General features: G+C 35.9%; 1 protein-coding gene and 1 long non-coding RNA gene across 2 annotated transcripts; both read left to right on the forward strand.

Annotated features, from left to right (window-relative positions):
* The first annotated feature begins 6,528 nt into the window (after positions 1–6,528).
* On the forward strand, positions 6,529–8,765 carry LOC112696534 (uncharacterized). Its single transcript, XM_025749339.3, has one exon. It carries the CDS (start codon positions 6,872–6,874, stop codon positions 8,333–8,335), a length of 1,464 nt encoding a protein of 487 aa, XP_025605124.1. The 5' UTR covers positions 6,529–6,871; the 3' UTR covers positions 8,336–8,765.
* Positions 8,766–9,804: 1,039 nt separating this feature from the next.
* Positions 9,805–15,653, forward strand: LOC140173441 (uncharacterized). The gene is made up of 3 exons (XR_011862278.1): positions 9,805–11,895; positions 13,955–14,052; positions 15,386–15,653. It is a non-coding gene; the product is annotated as an uncharacterized lncRNA (long non-coding RNA).
* The last annotated feature ends 3,341 nt before the right edge of the window (positions 15,654–18,994 follow it).

The raw sequence follows: 18,994 nt of genomic DNA on the forward strand, positions 1-18,994 counted from the left end.
CTATAACCGACAGATGATATCATCAGCCACTAGGGACAGGCATTCATCATATGCATACTATATGAATTGTTTGAGATTGCCTATTTGACTGCATATTACTTGCTAATTGTCTAAATGCCTTACTTGTTCCTAATTGTATATTTCTTGCTTGATATAACTGTGTTTGCTACATTATACTCCTGCTGGTGGTTGGGAGGTTTGAAGGAATTGGAAAGGGAAGTATTAGTTAGACTGAAGAATCTTTAGTCAGATGCCCTTTATGGTTTAGCCTGTTTATAAGCTTTGATATTATCTGGAGGAAGTTCTAGGATTGCCTTCGGCTTTCCTCCATTATTATGTATTATATATGTGGAAGCTGTTACCATGCTGGGGACCTCTGGTTCTCACCCATGCGGATTTTGTGGTTTTCAGATGCAGGACGTGAGGTTTCCCACTGAGGCATGATGGAGACTTCTATAATTGCGAAGATCCTTTGTTCTCGGGGCTATGTTTTGGTTTATATGTTTTGCTTAGATACTTTTATCTCCATTAAATAATACAACTGTGATGACTCCTCTTATGGGAGATTTTGGAGAATAGGTTTTATGTATTTGTGTCCCTTTGGGTTTCCTTTGGGGTTTTCCTTATTTTTATCATATGTATATATTGCTATGCTCGGACCGGTTATCTTTGCAGCCGGATTTGAGTCTTGATATTCCTGTTTTTGACACTCCTTTGAATATATATAATCACGCGTTGGTTATCCTTGTTCGTTACATTATCGATCGGAGTGTTGCGCTTTCAAGTTGCGATTTTTTTTGTTTACCCTTTTTTTCTACAAAGGCTCCTAGTTATAATCAATCATTCATACTACTATACGTACTAAATTTTTTTTAGAGGTCGTAATACCTTGCCATCTCTGAATTATGACTTAAGCATAAGACTCTGTATGGTAGGGTGTTACAAAAATCAAACTAAAAGAGAAAGAAACTGAGCTCTTTTGCTCATGTTTCATTCTCTTCCCAAAACGTTTTAACCAAACTGAACTTCCATTTATGAAACCTTTCAAGATTCTAAAAAATATGTCAAAATTTAATGAAACTAGTTCAGTTCCATGTAATCAATCACAACCATTATTTCTCTCAAAATCACGACACTAAATCGTATTGGAAACTGGAATAATAGTTTCCTTATCATTTAATGACAAGACTTTTCCTTTTCCCTTTTTCGAAAACATAAACTTCTCTATTTAATTATTTTATCTTTTATATTTATTTTGATAACATATTTTGAATTGAGAGTTCCATACCTATAGATCAAAATGTCGAGTTATAACTCATCAATAAAAGTTCAACCTATTTTATCAAAATATCACCAGGCCAATCTTGGGGATTATGATATGATCGTTATAAATCGGTTATACATTATAACTCAGCTATGAATGTTATAGATCGGTTATCAATAACAAACATCAAAGCAAATATCAAAACGATCGAATATGCCATTACTCTCCGCTTAAAGTAAAATTACTCGGAGACATAACCATTATTCTCTAATCCTGAATATAAAAAGGAGGTAAGACATTGATTTCGGAGACAACAATACAAAGCATATTATTCACTCACTAACTTGGGCATTAGAATGCTTTTTATAGGTACCAACCCCCTTGTTCTCTTGCTGTCGAAGTATAACTTATCTCAACAGAAAATTCCTAGTTATTCACCAGCAAACGAGCTATATAGCAGCCAATCTTTATAAGAACAAATAGATTCCTAAATTTATAAGAGATATTTATTTATCTTAAATTTCAAAAGACTATTTTATCTCTTTGTAACCTAAGGACATTCCAACACAAAAATTGTTAATGATGAAATTGTTAGGGATAATGGAGTTGATTCGTCCGTCGTCTGAGAATGAGTTATAGCGGTTTCTCTGAGAAATGTGCAGCTTGCAAAGAGAGCCATACATTGGTCTGGTTTGAACACTGTGGTGAGAATATTTGCAAAAAATATTTTAACAAAACAACAACAAAGCCTTGTCCCACTAAGTGGGGTCGGCTACATGAATCAAATGACGCTATTGTGCTCTGTCATGTATCATGTCTATAGAGAGACTGTTTACATGTAGATCTCGTTTGACCACCTCATGGATGGTCTTCTTAGGTCTTCCTCTGTCTTTTGCCCTTTGTCCATCTTCCATCTCATCCACCCTCCTGACTGGTTGTTCTATCGGTCTTCTTCTCACATGTCCAAATCACCTGAGACGCGATTCAACCATCTTTTCCACAATGGGTGCTACTCCAACTCTCTCCCTTATATCTTCATTCCTTATTTTATCAAATCGCGTATGACCACTCATCCATCTCAACATCTTCATCTCTGCCACACTCAGCTTATGTTCGTGCTCCCCTTTAGCCGCCCAACACTCCGTACCATACAACATAGCCGGTCTTATAGCGGTGCGATAGAATTTACCTTTAAGTTTTAGAGGCACTTTTTTGTCGCATATAAAACCAGATGCACTCCACCATTTTGACCAACCTACTTGGATCCTATGATTTACATCCTGTTCAATCTCTTCATTATCCTGTATGATGCACCCAAGATACTTAAAACTTTTAACTTTTCGTAGGATGTTTTCTCCAATCTTCACCTCTATATTAGGGTTTTCCCTTCTCAGACTGAATTTACATTCCATATATTCCGTCTTGCTATGGCTTATGCGCAGACCATACACTTCTAAAGCTTCTCTCCATAACTCCAACTTCTTATTTAGGTCTTCCCTTGACTCTCCCATAAGAACGATATCATCGGCAAAAAGCATGCACCATGGCACAGGCTCTTGAATGTGCTATGTGAGTACTTCCAAGACTAATGTGAAAAGGTATGGACTTAAGGATGATCCCTGGTGCAATCCTATACCAATAGGGAATTCCTCTGTCACACCACCTTGAGTCTTCACACTAGTTGTGGCCCCATCATACATGTCTTTAATTGCCCGAATATATGCGATCCTTACTCTCCTCTTTTCTAAAACCTTCCATAAGACCTTCCTTTGTACCCTATCATACGCTTTTTCCAAATTAATAAACACCATATGTAGATCCCTTTTATTACTACGATACCTCTCCATCATCCTTCTTAATAGGTATATCGCTTCAGTGGTAGATCTGCCTGGCATAAATCCAAATTGGTTCTCTGTTACTTGTGTCTCTTTTCTCAACCTCCGTTCTATCACCCTTTCCCATAACTTCATAGTATGACTCATAAGCTTAATCCCTCTATAGTTTCCGCAACTTTGTATATCCCCCTTATTCTTATAGATAGGTACCAAGGTGCTCTTTCTCCACTCATCAGGCATCTTCTTTGACCTTAAAATCTCATTAAAAAGCTTGGTTAATCAGTTGATGCCTTTTTCTCCAAGACCCTTCCAAACCTCAATCGGAATATTATCAGGTCCTACTGCCCTGCCATTTTTCATCTGCTTTAGAGCCTCTTTTACCTCAAATTCTTGAATCTTTCGATAGTAGTCAAAGTTTTGATCTTCTTCCCTTGTGCATAATCGACCAAGGCTCGGAAGAGTCTTCTGTCCCTTATTAAATAACTCGTAGAAGTAGCTCTTCCACCTTTCATTAATCTTCTCCTCTTGAGCCAACACCTCTCCATCCTTATCCTTTATGCACTTAACCTGGTCCAAATCTTTCGTTCTTCTTTTCCCGCTCTTTGCGATTCTATATATACCTTTTTCTCCTTCTTTCGTACCCAAAGACTGATAGAGACCCTCATATGCTCTTGTTCTTACTTCACTTACAGCCACTTTTGTCTCTTTCTTAGCTGCCTTATATTTTTCCCAGTTATCTGCATTGCGGCATAAAGATCACTCTTTAAAGCATTCCCTTTTTATCTTTATCTTTTCTTGTATACTCGCATTCCACCACCAAGACTCCTTGTCTCTTGGTCCTATTCCTTTAGATTCACCAAAACTTTCTTTTGCTTTTTTTCTAATAACTTCTGCCATCTCCCTCCACATCTCTTCCGCGCTTCCATTCCCATCCCACTTTGCCTCTTCTACTACCCATTTTAGGAAGCTTCTTTGTTCCTCACCTTTCATCCGCCACCACCTCATCCTTGGGTTCTTCGTATGATGTATTTTCCTCAACTTTTGCTCAACGCGAAAATCCATGACGAACACCCTATGTTGTGTTGTCAAACTCTCTCCTGGGATAATTTTACAGTTAATGCAAAATTTTCGGTCGACTCTCCTCAACAAGAAGAAGTTGATTTGAGAGATTGTCATGCCACTCTTATAGGTTATAAGATGTTTGTCTCTCTTTTTAAAACATGTATTTGCAATGAGAAGATCAAATGTTGAGGAAAAGTCCAAAATAGTTTTACCCTCGGCATTGATCACCCCGAAACCATGGCCTCCGTGAATACTCCCATATCCAATCACTTCTCTCCCAACATGGCCATTTAAGTCTCCTCCTAAGAAAATCTTATCTCCCAAAGGTATGCCTTGAACCAAACTCTCTAGATCCTCCCAAAACCTTATCTTGTGTTGTTCGTCCGAACTTACTTACGGTGCATAGGCGCTAATGGAAAGCACCTCCCTCTACCACAAGTTTGATAGAGATGATCCGATCTCCCACCCTCTTGACATCAACTACGTCCTTCTTCCACTGCTTATCCACAATTATTCCAACCCTATTTCTATTCTTCACCTTTCCTGTATACCAAAGTTTGAAACCAGAAGTATCCAACTCCCTAGCCTTTGCACCAACCCATTTCGTTTCTTGTAGGCACATAATGTTAATTTTCCTCCTTGTCATGGTGTCCACCACCTCCATGGACTTTCCTGTTAGAGTGCCTATGTTCCATGTCCCAAATCTCAACCTTCTGTTGCTTCGACCTTTACCTTTTACTTTGTGAACTAGCTTATTTACCCTCGTCCGTTCACGAAAACGCGAGAACCCTTTCTCATTTAACACTACATCCGGGCATCGATGCAGCGGCTCTTGCTTTGACACTGTACTCGAGCCATACGGCGCGTTGCTTCCGGGCAAAGACCTAGGTTTAGCGCAATAATATCTTTGATTCATGTCATGGGGGTTCGGCTATATTTTTATGTTAGTTGCCGAAGACCTAACACAACCCTCCTCCTTTATCTGGGTTTGGGACCGGCTATGTACTGCAAGTGTAACATAGACGGAATTGCAAAAAATATTTTAACACTCAAATAAAAAGAAGTCTTTAAAAGAATATATTAAAGAACATTCAAAATAAAAGCTTGTAGAACCTGTTTTTGCCGAGGTTAAATCCTCGTTTATATGAGATTATAGGTTAAGTGATGAGTACTGCTTTTTTAGGATAACGCATATGTTGACTAGTTTTGTTTCATAACCGATCTTTTGTGATTTGTTCTGACTTATGACAGATGTTGTTTGTTGGGCCGAAATATAGGTTACGTATCAAAGAGTAATATATGCAAAACTGAATTTTCAGTTTGAAGATCAAGTATTTTCTAAACAAAATATCTAAAACGAAAATAAAACTCTTACTACATCCAATATAGTTTTATTGTTTTATTACTCGTCATAAATGATGAAATTAATTACCTTTTGGCCAGCAACGGACGCAGTGCACTCTTTCCGCTTGAGAACAAACGAAGTTTGTCAGTTGTCACCATTTTTTTTTAAAGTGAGTTAATACAAAGATTTGACAAAAGTGTGACCAAATATTTGTTAAAAGATAAAAAGTAAAAATTAAAAAAAAAAGTAGTTATTCAAATATATATGATGAATTTAATTTTTATAAATAGTATAAAATAGTTTTATATAAATATTTAATTATATTTATTGTATATTGTTACATAATAAAAAACTTAATTTTTAAATTTTATTCTTTAATTCGTGTATAACTATTTATACTATATTAAAATAAAATTTGTATTCGATATATATATACTTCAAAAAAATGCTACTTTTATTTTTTTATAATATCATTTAACACGTAATTCTTTTACATTATATATTTGTATAATTTATAAAAAATATATGCCATTATTAAAATTAAAGTAACAATATCAATTCTTTAAAAAAATTATTATGTTTTTGTTGTTGTCTAGATTATTATATTTTTTATTCAAAAGTTTTATTACGACGTCCTATATCATATTTGTTAACAATATTTTTAATATGATGCTTCATCGTTAAACTATTTTTTTGGCCAAAAGAAAAAAAGAAAACAAAATTCTCCAAGCAAAGCCCCGCTCTCTCAAGTCTCATCCTCCATCCTCCGATCTCCATGAAAAAATTGTTAGACAACGATTTTTAGTATTTTTGTCCTTATCTAATTAATATAAATATTAAATTATTATTTTATTAATTTAAGATATAAATTTTAGAAAATATAAATATAATTACATTAATTTATAAATATAAATTATATATTTTTTATATATAAAATATATAAATATAAATATTAATTATTATTAATTAAATATTAACTAAAAATAATAATATATTTATTAGTCATTTAACATTACTTCTCTCCATAACCACGACTCACACCAATCTCATTTGTCTCTCCAAAAGAGCGTCCATCCCACCGCCTCTTCAAAGCGCGTGAGAAACCAACCACCTTCCCCAGAAAAACAAGAAAGCAGCTCACACAGAGAACACCATAGGCCATAGCCACCATCCTCCCTCCCCTTTCTCAAACCCCGTAACCAAAAAAAGTAAACCAGCAATAAAAAAAAAAAAAAAAACAAAGAGAAGGAACCAGAAACACAGAGACCCCAAAAAAGAAAAAGAACACCCAAACGCGAAAGACGAATCCGAAGAAGAAAGGGAAGAAACGCGAGACGCGAAACGCGAAAAATCGTTGGAATCGCGATGAGCGAGCACCCACGGTTGCAGAACCTGCGTTCCACTGCACAAGTTCTCAGAGAAGCAACTTCGTCGTTCTCTTCGAACCTCGTAACGTTCCTTTTGCTTTCGCTTCTCATACTTTCGTTTCGCACCGTTGTGGAGAACGGAACCTCTCATGTGACCTCCTTTATCGACCGCGATCCTTCCCTCAAGGCTTTACTCTCACGCCTCGACCTCGCCGGAAACGGCCCCAACCACCACGGCGGGCGCCTGCGCCATGACGCTTCTTCCTCCATCCACCGTCACCGCCACCACCTCCACCGCCGCCGCCGTCCCTTTCTCCACCTCACAAGAGTCGGAACCCTAGATGATGACTTCTTCTCCGGCGACGACGACGACGGCCGCACGCTCTTCGGCTCTGCTCCTAAATCCGCCATCAACGGCAGTCATGTCTTCTTCGGACCCTTCAGTCTCGAATCAGGGTTCTCGGATCTCGTCATTGACGATGGAATTAGGGTTTCGGAGGTAGTTCGCTCTGGAATCACGTTCAAAGCCGACGGGTTAACTTTCGCCAGCGATGATAAAGAGCGCGGTAGCTACGAGGAGGAAGAAGAAAGAGGAGATAAAGATGAGAAGAAGAAGAAGAAGAGCGAGAAGGGTGATTTAGGGAATGGAGGGCAAGAAATCGAGAAAAGTGTCGACCTTCAATTCTTTGTAAAAGGGTTGGAAGTTGGTCGCCGTGACGCGGCCGCACTGTTTTTCCTTGTGAGCTTTCTCTCTGCCGCTTATGGATGGGTAATTTTGGTTTTCCTTGTTACGTATTCGTGGGTACTAGGTGTTGTGTTTGTTGCTGTTGTTAATGATCTTGTAGGAAGATTTTGTTCTGTCACTGGTTTGATCTGGGATGGTTCCAGATTGGGACTCAAGAGGCTCTCTGGTTTCATCCTTATGCGGTGGGCTGTGAGGGATGCATTGACTCAGCTTCTGGGTTTGTGGTATTTTGGGGAGATTGAGGACCAGTACTCGTTCTTCAAGCTGTTTGTTAGGTTGAAATTGATGCCATTTTCGGTTATGTCGCCGTGGGTTAGAGGCTTTGAGAAGGAGATTTCTGGGTTCTTGTTCACTTGGTTTTTGGTTGATACCTTTGTGGCTTTTATATTCTCTGTTGATGCATGGGTTGCCATAGCGGATACTAGGAGGAGTGGGAGGGAGATTGTTAAGGAAGGATGTTATTTGATAACTACAATGTTGAACCAGGCTATACAGATTAAGTGCCTGGAAGCTATACTTTGTGGGTCGTTGATGAGGTGGATTTTAGGCCGGTATTGTGGGAGGTCTTTTGCCAAGATGTTTCAGTCGACTATGGAGGTTTACTTCATGGTTGCTTGGCTTGTGTTTTACTTTGCGGCTAGATGCAGGGATGCGAGTCTACAGGGTAGGAGATTTGGGCACCGAGAATTGGAGGGAATAATTGATGGTCATAGATGATACTTGACGGTGATTAGATGACAGCTTGTCATGCAGGGTTTTGTTCTCTAAGTGTAATGAACTAATGAACAATTAGCAGCAATCTTTCACTGGTTTATGTCCAACTTCAGCAGTCTGTCTACCAATACTGCTGATCTGTAGTTTTGTCACCAAGAGTGTGTGCAATGTGCCTTGCCTGAAGGCCAATATACTTCTTGTGTATATTCTGAATGAGGATTCTTCATCTGTATATTATTCATGAAATCATTCAATTAGTTCACACATTATGTGTTGGTGATGATGATAGTCACAGATTACAATGTTTGAGAAATGGGGAATGGACGAATGGTAATGTTTTTTCTCCATGCAACATGGAGTTTTGTTATGATGACCAATGTAGCTATGTAGCTTGTTTTTTTTATTTGATGTTAATGTTACATATTTTCGTGAATTTTATGCATTGAGTTGTATATCATCTATAAGAACAAGAACATATAGATTCATCTGCAGGAACAGGGAAAATTGTTTCAAAATTATGCATTGTTTTCCTCCTTTCAGAAAGCCTTTGCAAAGTTTGTTCAGCCTTCAATCCTTAGTTAACTTGTGCTTGTGTTGCATTATCTGTAAGCTACCTTGCAGAATTTTCTGTCTTAAACTCATTTTACGTGACTTTTCTGCATTGAATGAACAAAATAAAGCTAATTCCGAAATTAGAATATGTCAAAGGGTCCTCCCAATTGTGAAGTGAATTTTTATAGAGCTGCCTTTTAGTTCTGCAAAACTGATATTCGGAGTTCTGCAAAACTGATATTCAGTGGTCAGTGGTCACTGGTCTTACTACTTGATGTTTGCTTTTTGGTGGCTGATATGCTTATGTTGATTTGAAGGTCATTTTAAGATTGCAGGTTTTTCATGCTTCAATGTTGTTAGCTGAAAAGGGATCAACTTAAAAAGACTTAAGATATGAACAACGTACTAATCCTATGGCAATTCAATGAAAAGCTATTCAATATTACAGGCAGAAAAAAAGTACATGAAATTTTTATTGAAATCATGATGATTGTTGCATGAATTGAAGTTGTATGACTTATTTATCCATAGTCAATAAAGTATGTCACTTCATTTTGACAACAAATTTTGGTAAAGCTTCTGGCTCTATAGCATTTTCCTTTAATGAATCTACTATGTATCTGTATAATGATACCAGCTCTCTAAAGAGAGTATAATGGACGGTTAGTAGCCTGAGATCAGTGAAATACAAAATCATATAGGGGGTGTATCAGTTATCCACTCCCCCAAGATAGTATGGTGTGTGTCATGGGCAATGTTGCAAAACTAAAATTCAGTTTTAATGTTCTCATTTTGTTATTGCTCATGGAAATCCCATTAATAGGAAGTTGACTTATTTTCATGCAATATTTTTTAGGAAAATATGCATAAGATGCATCCTTGGGATTTCATTTCATGGTCCATTTTGAATATGATTTGATAGGCTAGTTTATCTTGGTTTTCTGATAAGTCTTACATGTAATCAAGCCATTGGAAATTGGGAATTTGCTAGGTTCATTGGGTAACCTGTCAAGGACGTGGACAATCTTGTAAACCTAGAATTCTGTATAGGGTTCCCCTGTTCTCTCGTTGCTCATGCCTTATGACAGTCCCTCATACCAACCAAAAATCACAGGGAGCTTCTTGAGGATTTTGAACATGTTTGTGCTTCACTTGAAAATTTAATGGTTGTCTTGGTTTCCTGAGTTGTAGTCTGTTCTTTCTAACCAGTGGTCACTTCATGAATGACTGACCAAAGGAGCATGGTGGGTGAAGGGAGAAGCGTCCAATTATTAAGCACAATGTTTTGTACTTATCTTACATGGGACACCATATCAGCTCTTCAATCATCTCCCATTGGATGAAATATCATATTCATTGAAATCAAATCCGACGATGGATGATAAATGAGTTGGCACAGTATCTCACATAAAATGAGTGCACATAACATAACTCAATTATTAATCAGCTTAAAAAGCAAGAGGCAAAGGAACACATTTGGTATTGTTAGCTAACTTGCAGTAAGCAGGTACAATGAATTCTACATATCTGACAGTTTGCAGCCTAAGGTTGAATGCAACATATGCTGAGTGGTCCTTCTTTTCTGCCGTCGTGTATGACTGTGTGTGATTGTCTCTAAGCACTAACCATGGCCCTCCCTGCATTGCCTTACCTTCCTTAAATATCAGTTTATGCATGTTTTATCTGTTGGTGCCCCTGCATTTCAATTTTTCAATCCTTACTCGTTGAACTTAGACTCTGTTAAGTTAGATTACTCATACTTATGCTGAGTTTTTGAATTAGGGTGTTGTGTGGTTTCAAAGAACTTTCTAGGTATGCTGTTGGCTGCAGAAAAAGGAAAAGAAAAGAAAAAGGGAATTATGGCCTACATTTTTATTGACCAATGACAATTGAACTTTTGAGTTTTGTTTATATTGGTATTTTGCACTCTGAAAAAATTCATCTTTTGTGGCAGCTTGTTCTGATGCTAGGAATATTTTGAATGTTTGATGCACTTGTCTATGCTTCTTCCCAAGATGCAAGTGAATAATCCTTTACCTGAAGATCCTGTCTGGACTTTTGTACTATAGTTTTTAGAGAAATATTTTTTTAACTCCTATTATTTTACACTATGTTGATACTTAGTTTTTCACTAATCACTATTAAATTTGGTGTGGTTCTTATTTTAACAGTTAAACTTCTTATTTTTCACCTTTAAATCAACTTAGTTTATATACTGATTTTTTTTAATTTATTATTATTGTTGTTGTTGTTGTACAACCCTCTCTCAACCTCAACACCGACCTGTTTATTTACATCTGTGTGCATTTATTGGTCAATAACTCAATATTCTTATGCATTAAAAGTTATTTTAAAACTTGAGTGCTAACCACTTTTAGATTATGTCATATTTAATCATATTAGTGCATTGATCTCTTGGGTTCACAGCGCTCAAGTTTGAAAACTGCTTTTTCTTTGCTTAACTAACAAACTCTGAGTTGAAATAATCAAAATGATAGAGAAATAGAATAGGATCATCTCAGTTCCTCAATTTGATTTACATCTATCAGCTACATGACACTTTAGCCTCAATAATCATACTTACAAGATATCAGTCATGGCTAACATATGAGCATACTCGTTAGAAGTAACAATTGATCAAACAGCATGATGGTTTCTCAGAGCCGAGCAAACACCGTTTCCTTCTTTGGCGAGCTCGCACATTGAAGGACACTTAGGAAGAAGTGGTCATCACAAGGAATACATAGTTTTGAATCCGCGACGAAATCGTATTCTTCCTGAGCTTGATCAAGCAAGGCCTTGAAGAGTGGATGGTTGAGGAGTGTAACCTTGATCACATATCTCTTGCGATTCTCTCCTACATACACAACCAAGTGTCCCTTTGGAACATCACTTGGAATGGAGCATCTTTTGTGCATGGAAGGCCACAAAAACCATTCACAGAAGTATTCATAGGAAGAACAAGAAGGATTGGTAGCTCCTCTCACCACCAGTTTCTTACACTTGTTAAGGTACTCTCTCAGAAACTTTGCCTTCATAGTTATTGGCTTGTGCTACCTCAGAGAGAGAAAGAGAGAGAGATAGCAAGAAGAAAGAATAGAGAAAGTACAGTAGTGAGTACTTGGAAGTTGGAGCACGAAAAGATTTATATTATATAATAGTGGCATGGGAAGTGCCAATGCTCTGGCGTGATGCATATGTAGCTTAAGTTAATACGATCCTTCATCAGATATATCAATATTCGATATTATATTATTACTATTACTAGGTAACTTATTGATTTTCTGTTAAGAAACGACCTTTGTACTAATTTTTATGTATACTTTTAATATACACTATTTTTTATAATATAAAAGGCATTTTTTTTTATCAGTTACGAAAGATGCTCATAGTGCATGTAATATTTCTCTTTTCTAGTTAGTGTTTAGGTGATATTACATAGACATCTTAATTTGGAAAAATCAGTGACATAAATGTCATAAATTTTAAAAGATAAATGTATTGATTTTTGCTGTAACGCTTAGGAGATGTTAGTGATATGTACTTTTATAAATAAAAAGATATTTGAGATATAGTTTAATTTTTACCATTATTATTATTATTGAAGTTTGTCAGTTAGTGATGGTTGCTGATCATGCTTGCTTACTTCTTGTAAAGTATTACACCCTGAATACGAAACTGTACCAACATGCATGTCCATATCACACACACAAATAGATGTAGTCAAACACAGAGCACTATCTTATTATTTTGTGGGTTTTTGCTCCTAGATAGATAATTATGAGTAGAAATTACTCAAGGTTACATATCAATTACTTAGAAAAAGGTTACATGATTGTGACTTTTATGCTCTTTAATGCTGATAAAGTTGACTATCATATGCTTTGTAATTCTTGAATGGGGGTGTGGCGTTTGATCACTGACCATACAAAGCTCTTAAAGAAGACCCCACAAAAGAGAAGCTAAGATAAGATATAAACGAAGGATGGGATAAGTTTTTTGGGTTAAGTGTGAACCCAGTTCTTTGTTGATTTTGTCTATCGAAAGAATTTCAGGTATTTCAAGAATAGCAGTGTTTCAATAGGTTCTAGTCGTTGATATATATATATCATTAAGACGACTAAAATTATTGAAACATCGATATTTATGGAATAACTGAAAATAATTTTCCCAAACTATATATGGGGGGATAGATTTTGTGTTAGCACTTTGAGACTTGACGTAGTTGGAACTGTTGAAAATTTTCTAAGCGCTAAACTAAAAGTCGGTGACAGGTTTTGGTTAGTGGTTGGATAATGTGACGGATGAATATGGAAGTTGATATAACAATGTTATTTTGGTTTGTGGTTGGAATAACCATGTATTATGGATCATGGGAGATGAACTAAGACACTTTCTATGTAGAATGTTTGGTGTCTGTCAATTATAGATTTATAGGCAAAGCAGCTCTTTTTTCTCCAAGCATGCAAATGTGGATTCTAATTTTGTACTATTATTCTTATTCTTATTTGGATTGGTTTCAACTCACTATTTAACACTTCAGTAATCTTAAATTCAGTGCTTTTGTGCTTTATGCTCTAAAGAGTGTACGGACCGTACAACATGTGTTACTTATGACTATGCCTAGCAAGTTTTCTCTCTCTCTATCTCTCTCTATATATATATACTTTGTTTCTGTTTTTAGCTTTTCTGCGGACAAAAAATTGCTTAAATTTTGCCTTAGAATTAAAAAATATTTTATTTACTTTTGTATTTCCTTTTTTTTCGAATAAACATGTTTTTGAATATTTGTATATGTAGAATATGAGACGTTATTAAATAAGACAAAAACTGTGTTTTGTTTTTCTATGTAAATATTTTTCAGAAAGTATTTTTAAATAATTTTTTTCATTTTTTAATAAAAAAATAATTAAAAAGATAAATTAAAACTCCCTATGCCTATCATTACTCTAAAGTCTAAATCAAGAATATTCTACGCATAATACGTAGTTTTAAATATTTTTTCAGTGTTACCAACTTACAAGCGGCTGCATTGTACAAATGAGTTTAGGACAATCTTCACTTTTTCAGGTTTCTACTACTGTCTGTTACAAGAAATGGGCTTTGCATTTCATAAGGGATGGAAAAAAATGCTTTTGGCTGCAGACAGTGCAGAGGAAAGAATGGAGGTGAGAATTATTCATCTTGAAAACTTTGACCCTTGGTAGACATAGATGTGATACCATTATCTTTGATTTGATTCCCTTTATCTTCTTTCGCATGAAATGTCATAGATGAATAGATGTTAGATTATTGATTCTATACTTTCACTCTTTTATTTCACCCTTTTCCCCACTGTGCTGGATCCTATTATCATTCTACTGCAGTAGCTATTGCCTCTGATGTATAGGTCCACTGTCCACATATCACAATAACAAGTGCAAAGAAAATAAAGACTAGAAAAATAGAAGGTTGTAACGATTTGTAATTGAAAAAAAAAAAAAAAAACTCATTATGCCCGTGTTCTGGTGGAAAAGTGGTTGAGATGGAAATTTAGTTTCCTTTCAAGAGAATCACAACTTTTGATCTTTATTTTAATTGCTTTTTTATTGAAAATATGGTGAAAAATAAGATTTTTTTTATCAGACAGATTAGACAGATCACAAACTCACACATACTGTATATTTATGCATGCAACATTTAAAGATTTTCACCCACTATTTTATCTCAATCAAGTTTTAAATCTGAGTGCAGCACTTTAAGAAGTGCCAAGATTTGTCACTATGCTAAAACCACCTCAGCTGCGGTGGAAGATGAAATTTAATGTACCTGTTTTTCTGGTTTGTTCTTGTTAGACCGTGAGTGGTCCAATTTAATACACAAATGATGATAGTACTTGGTCTTTTGAATGGAATAGTAACGTCCAATTCACACATCATTTGCGGTAAATTACAACCACTTGCCTCCTGTTTTGTATGGGACAGAAAACCCTTGATGTGGGATCTTGTAGTTTATTCCATCCCTTATTGAAACATGAAAGTGGAAATTACCAAAAACTTTTGAAAAGAAATGATTGTATGACCCATAACTCACTACTTGACTCACTCTCGAAAAGCTGCTAGCAATCTATCCATTTATAATACATTTTAAACAAAATTCTAATTATGAAATTGAAATAATGTTATATGAATATATAAAAAAAATTGTGACCAATTAAAATTAGTGATTTTCTAATTATTTGGTATTCATAAAAAAGAAATTGAGTTTGCAGCTATAAAAAAAAATTTATTATTCTCTTACAAAACGTTCAATTATTCTGGTGATTGACTATTGCTTTATTTAAAAAAAATATATATACAGTAACATGTATAAAATATCATGTGTTAGATAATTTTGGTAGTTGGCTTTTTGGTTTACGGAGCATTTTTTTCATGACATGATTTGAAAGAACAAATAAGTATAACAATTTTCATCTTTTCTTATTGCTTAGAATGAAGTTGGATTTGTTTCATTTTGCTGCAGTGGATCCAAGCTACGATGGACGAGGAAGAAATTTCTATTGTCGATTGTAAATCGCGTGAATCATCTTCCCCATTGCTCTCCAAAACTCAGTGCCACTCCCAAAATATTATTAGCACCGGGATTCTGGCAGTTGGATTCTTTTCTCCATTATACTGTCGACCACAATACAAATCTAACTTCAACTCAAAATGACAACTTAAAACAGATTATACTTTCTGTTTATTTGATATATTTTAAAATGCCAATTACAAGTACGTCATTACATCGATATTTAAAAGGCTCATTATTTTTAATATTTAAAAGGCTCATTATGGAGGTTTGAGAGGTTAATATAATGCTGTGACTGCGTTAAAATTCTGAAGTTAGGGAGAAGAAATCGGACCGTCCGATTTTTTTGCGGCAGAAAGAACACAAATTGGACGGGCTAATTTGTGTGTGAAAAAAATTTTAAATATGGTAATCGGACGGTCCGATTTCATGCATGCTAAAATTTTTAATTCGTATGTTACTAAAATTAGACGGTCCAATTTCATGCATGTTATAATTTTGAATTCGTATATGACTAAAATCGGACGGTTTGATTTTAGTTCTTTATAAAATTTAACTCGGTTGAAATGCGGTTGGACTGTCCGATTTTTGGTTTTATATATACCCAACATTAGCTGAAGTCTCCATTTCTTCTTCGTCTTTCAATTCTCTCTTCTGAAATTTTTTTGGTTCTTTCTTCTTCTTCATTGTTTCGACAACAACTTCTTCTTCATTGTTTCTATAAGAGCTTTACCAAGATTGAGAGTGTTTAATGTGAATATATCATAATGGATGATAGAGTGATGTTAAAAGTTTTTCTTATCATGGTCAAATTTTGTTACAAACAGTTGAAGGAGTAAAATTTGTGTGTGAAAATTCATTAGATATCGTTATTCCATTCACATTGCCGTTTGAAGAACTAAAAGGTGTAATTTGTGAGAAAATGGATTCTCAAATATCTGGGAGAGTGTCATGCATTTTGCACAGGTACTCTATATTTGCATTTGGTGGGTTCATTCAGTTTCAAACCAAATATGTAACCGATGAAGCGAGCATGCAAGATATATTTTCAGTGTACATGGAAACTCGCTCACAGATATCGTTCATCGAGTTGCATATTGAGTTCGAACAATCTGAAGTAGACCGAAATATTGAGTTGGAAGATTATAATAGTGATAGCGAGGAGGAGTTCGAAAGTAACTATGAGGCCATTGATCAAGGTGGAGACGAAGATCAGGCTGATGGAACCATGCAGGCAGATGTGGCGGAGGTGGAAATGTACTAGTAAATCAGCATCCATTTGTGGAGCCTACTTTCATGCGCTCGCTGAATTTGGAGGCCATGCATGCACTAAAATTTTCTTAGTATATGAATGCAGATATGTAATTTTAATCAATGTATGATAGATAAATATTGCAGATTGATTAGGTAGCATGACCAACATGTAATTTGTAGAATATCAATTGATCATGTAAAGTTTTTTTATTTAGTAAGTAGCATTTGATTGATTGATTGTTTTTATGTATATTTTATAATTTATTATATATTGTGGTTAATAATTTATTATTACTTATTTATGTTTATATTTTGAAAACTACACATGTTGATAGATTTTATATTTATATTTATATTTATATTATTAATTATTTGTATTTATATTTATTTTATTACTTATTTATATTTATATGTGTAATTTATAATTATTAATCAAAATACATATTTTGTGGTGTGAATGTAGCAGAACTTCCTGTTATTCATCGTGGGAATGGAATTCAGTTCTAGCGAGGCAGTGTCTAAGGTGATGAAAGATTATACAATCCATCGAGGCATAGATTATCGGGTGTACGAGTCAGAACCAACAACATTCTATGCTAAATGTACACAATACGGCGTTGGTTATGATTGGCTACTCAGGGTTAGTAAAATATGCAAGTAGTACTGCTGAAAAATAAGGAGGTACAATGGTAGTCACATGTGTACTAGAGCAACCATTTCTCATGACCATTCGAAATTGGGTTCCAACACAATTGCAGAAGTTGACCCTTGGTAGAAGTTTACCCATCTATAAAGGTGAAATGAGTCATTGGGAAAGTACAGTCGAAGTTTAACTACACCGTAAGATATCACAAAGCATGCTTAGCAAAGCAGAAGGCAGTGGAGTCAATTTTTGGCGGTTGGGAAGCTCCGTATGAAGCTTTGCCCATATGGTTTGAGGTCATGTGTCACAAAGAGCCATCAGCGGTCGTTCACTTTAAAACAATGCCTGCGTACCAGGGTGATGACTTGGTACCTGACATCTGTGTTTTACATCGAGTCTTCTGAAGTTATTACCCTTGTATTAGAGCATTCAAATATTGCAAGCCAATAGTGTAGGTAGACGGAACTCATTTGTATAGAAAATATACGGGTTGTATGTTGGTTGCAGTTTCTCAGGATGGCAATAACAATATCGTGCATATTGCATTTGCGATAGTAGAGGGAGAGACATTTGAGGCGTGGCACTTTTTTCTCAGTAACTTGTGACAGCATGTGGTGACATGTAACGGTGTGGGCCTTATCTCCAATCGACATGAATCCATCAACTTAGCTATTGCTCAGAGTAACAGAGCCTGGTCTCCTCCTAGAGCTTTCCACATGTTTTGTATCAGGCATATAGAGTCGAAATTCTTGAGGAAGTTCAAGGCTCCATACTTACAAAAGCTTATCGTCAACATGGGTAAATTTGAATACAACAAAATTTGTTATTGTCTCAGATTCTGTTATACTGCATGATTTTACAACGAGGCCTTTTGTGTATTATATGATATTCGAGGATGGTTCGTGAGTACGAGATACATTATCAGCGATTACACGAACGTGGTGAGGCTTACACTAACTGGCTAGACTGGATCCCACGTGAACAGTATGCTTTGGAATTTGATGGTGGATACCGATGGGGTCATATGACCACCAATCTAGTGGAGTGCATCAATTCAGTCTTGAAAGGAGCACGCAATCTCCCAGTCACTGCACTTGTTAAGGCAACGTTTTACAGGCTTAATGAGTTGTTCACAAGAAAAAAAGCCGAGGCTGAGGCTCGTATTAATTCTGGACATGTGTTCTCTGAGCATGTGACTTCTAAATTGCATGCGACTCAGCGGGCATCGGGAAACATCTAGATTAGTTACTTTGATATACAGAATGAGGTATTTGAGGTACGTGAGATGCCAAATGGAGTATGCAGTAGACCTACGTCGAAGAGTATGTGACTGCGACGAATTCCAAGTTGACCGCATTTCCTGTCAACATGTATTTGCTTGTTGTGCAAATCAGCGACTTGATTGCCAAGTGTACGTTCATGACGTATACAAGATGGACCAAGTTTGAAGAGTATACTAAGCTAGGTTTAGGCCACTAGAAAATCTGACAACGTGGCCTATTTATAGTGGATCTCGATTCGTAGGCAATCCGTTTCTCAGACAGGTTGCCAAAGGTCGGCCAAAGATGACCCGCTTCTTGAATGAGATGGACACTCGGATATTGTGTGCACTAGGGTGTTCAAATCTAAACCAATCCAAATTAAACCGCTCATCCAATCTGATC

The sequence above is a fragment of the Arachis hypogaea genome, chromosome 6 (assembly GCF_003086295.3).
Source record: "Arachis hypogaea cultivar Tifrunner chromosome 6, arahy.Tifrunner.gnm2.J5K5, whole genome shotgun sequence".
NCBI lineage: Eukaryota > Viridiplantae > Streptophyta > Magnoliopsida > Fabales > Fabaceae > Arachis > Arachis hypogaea.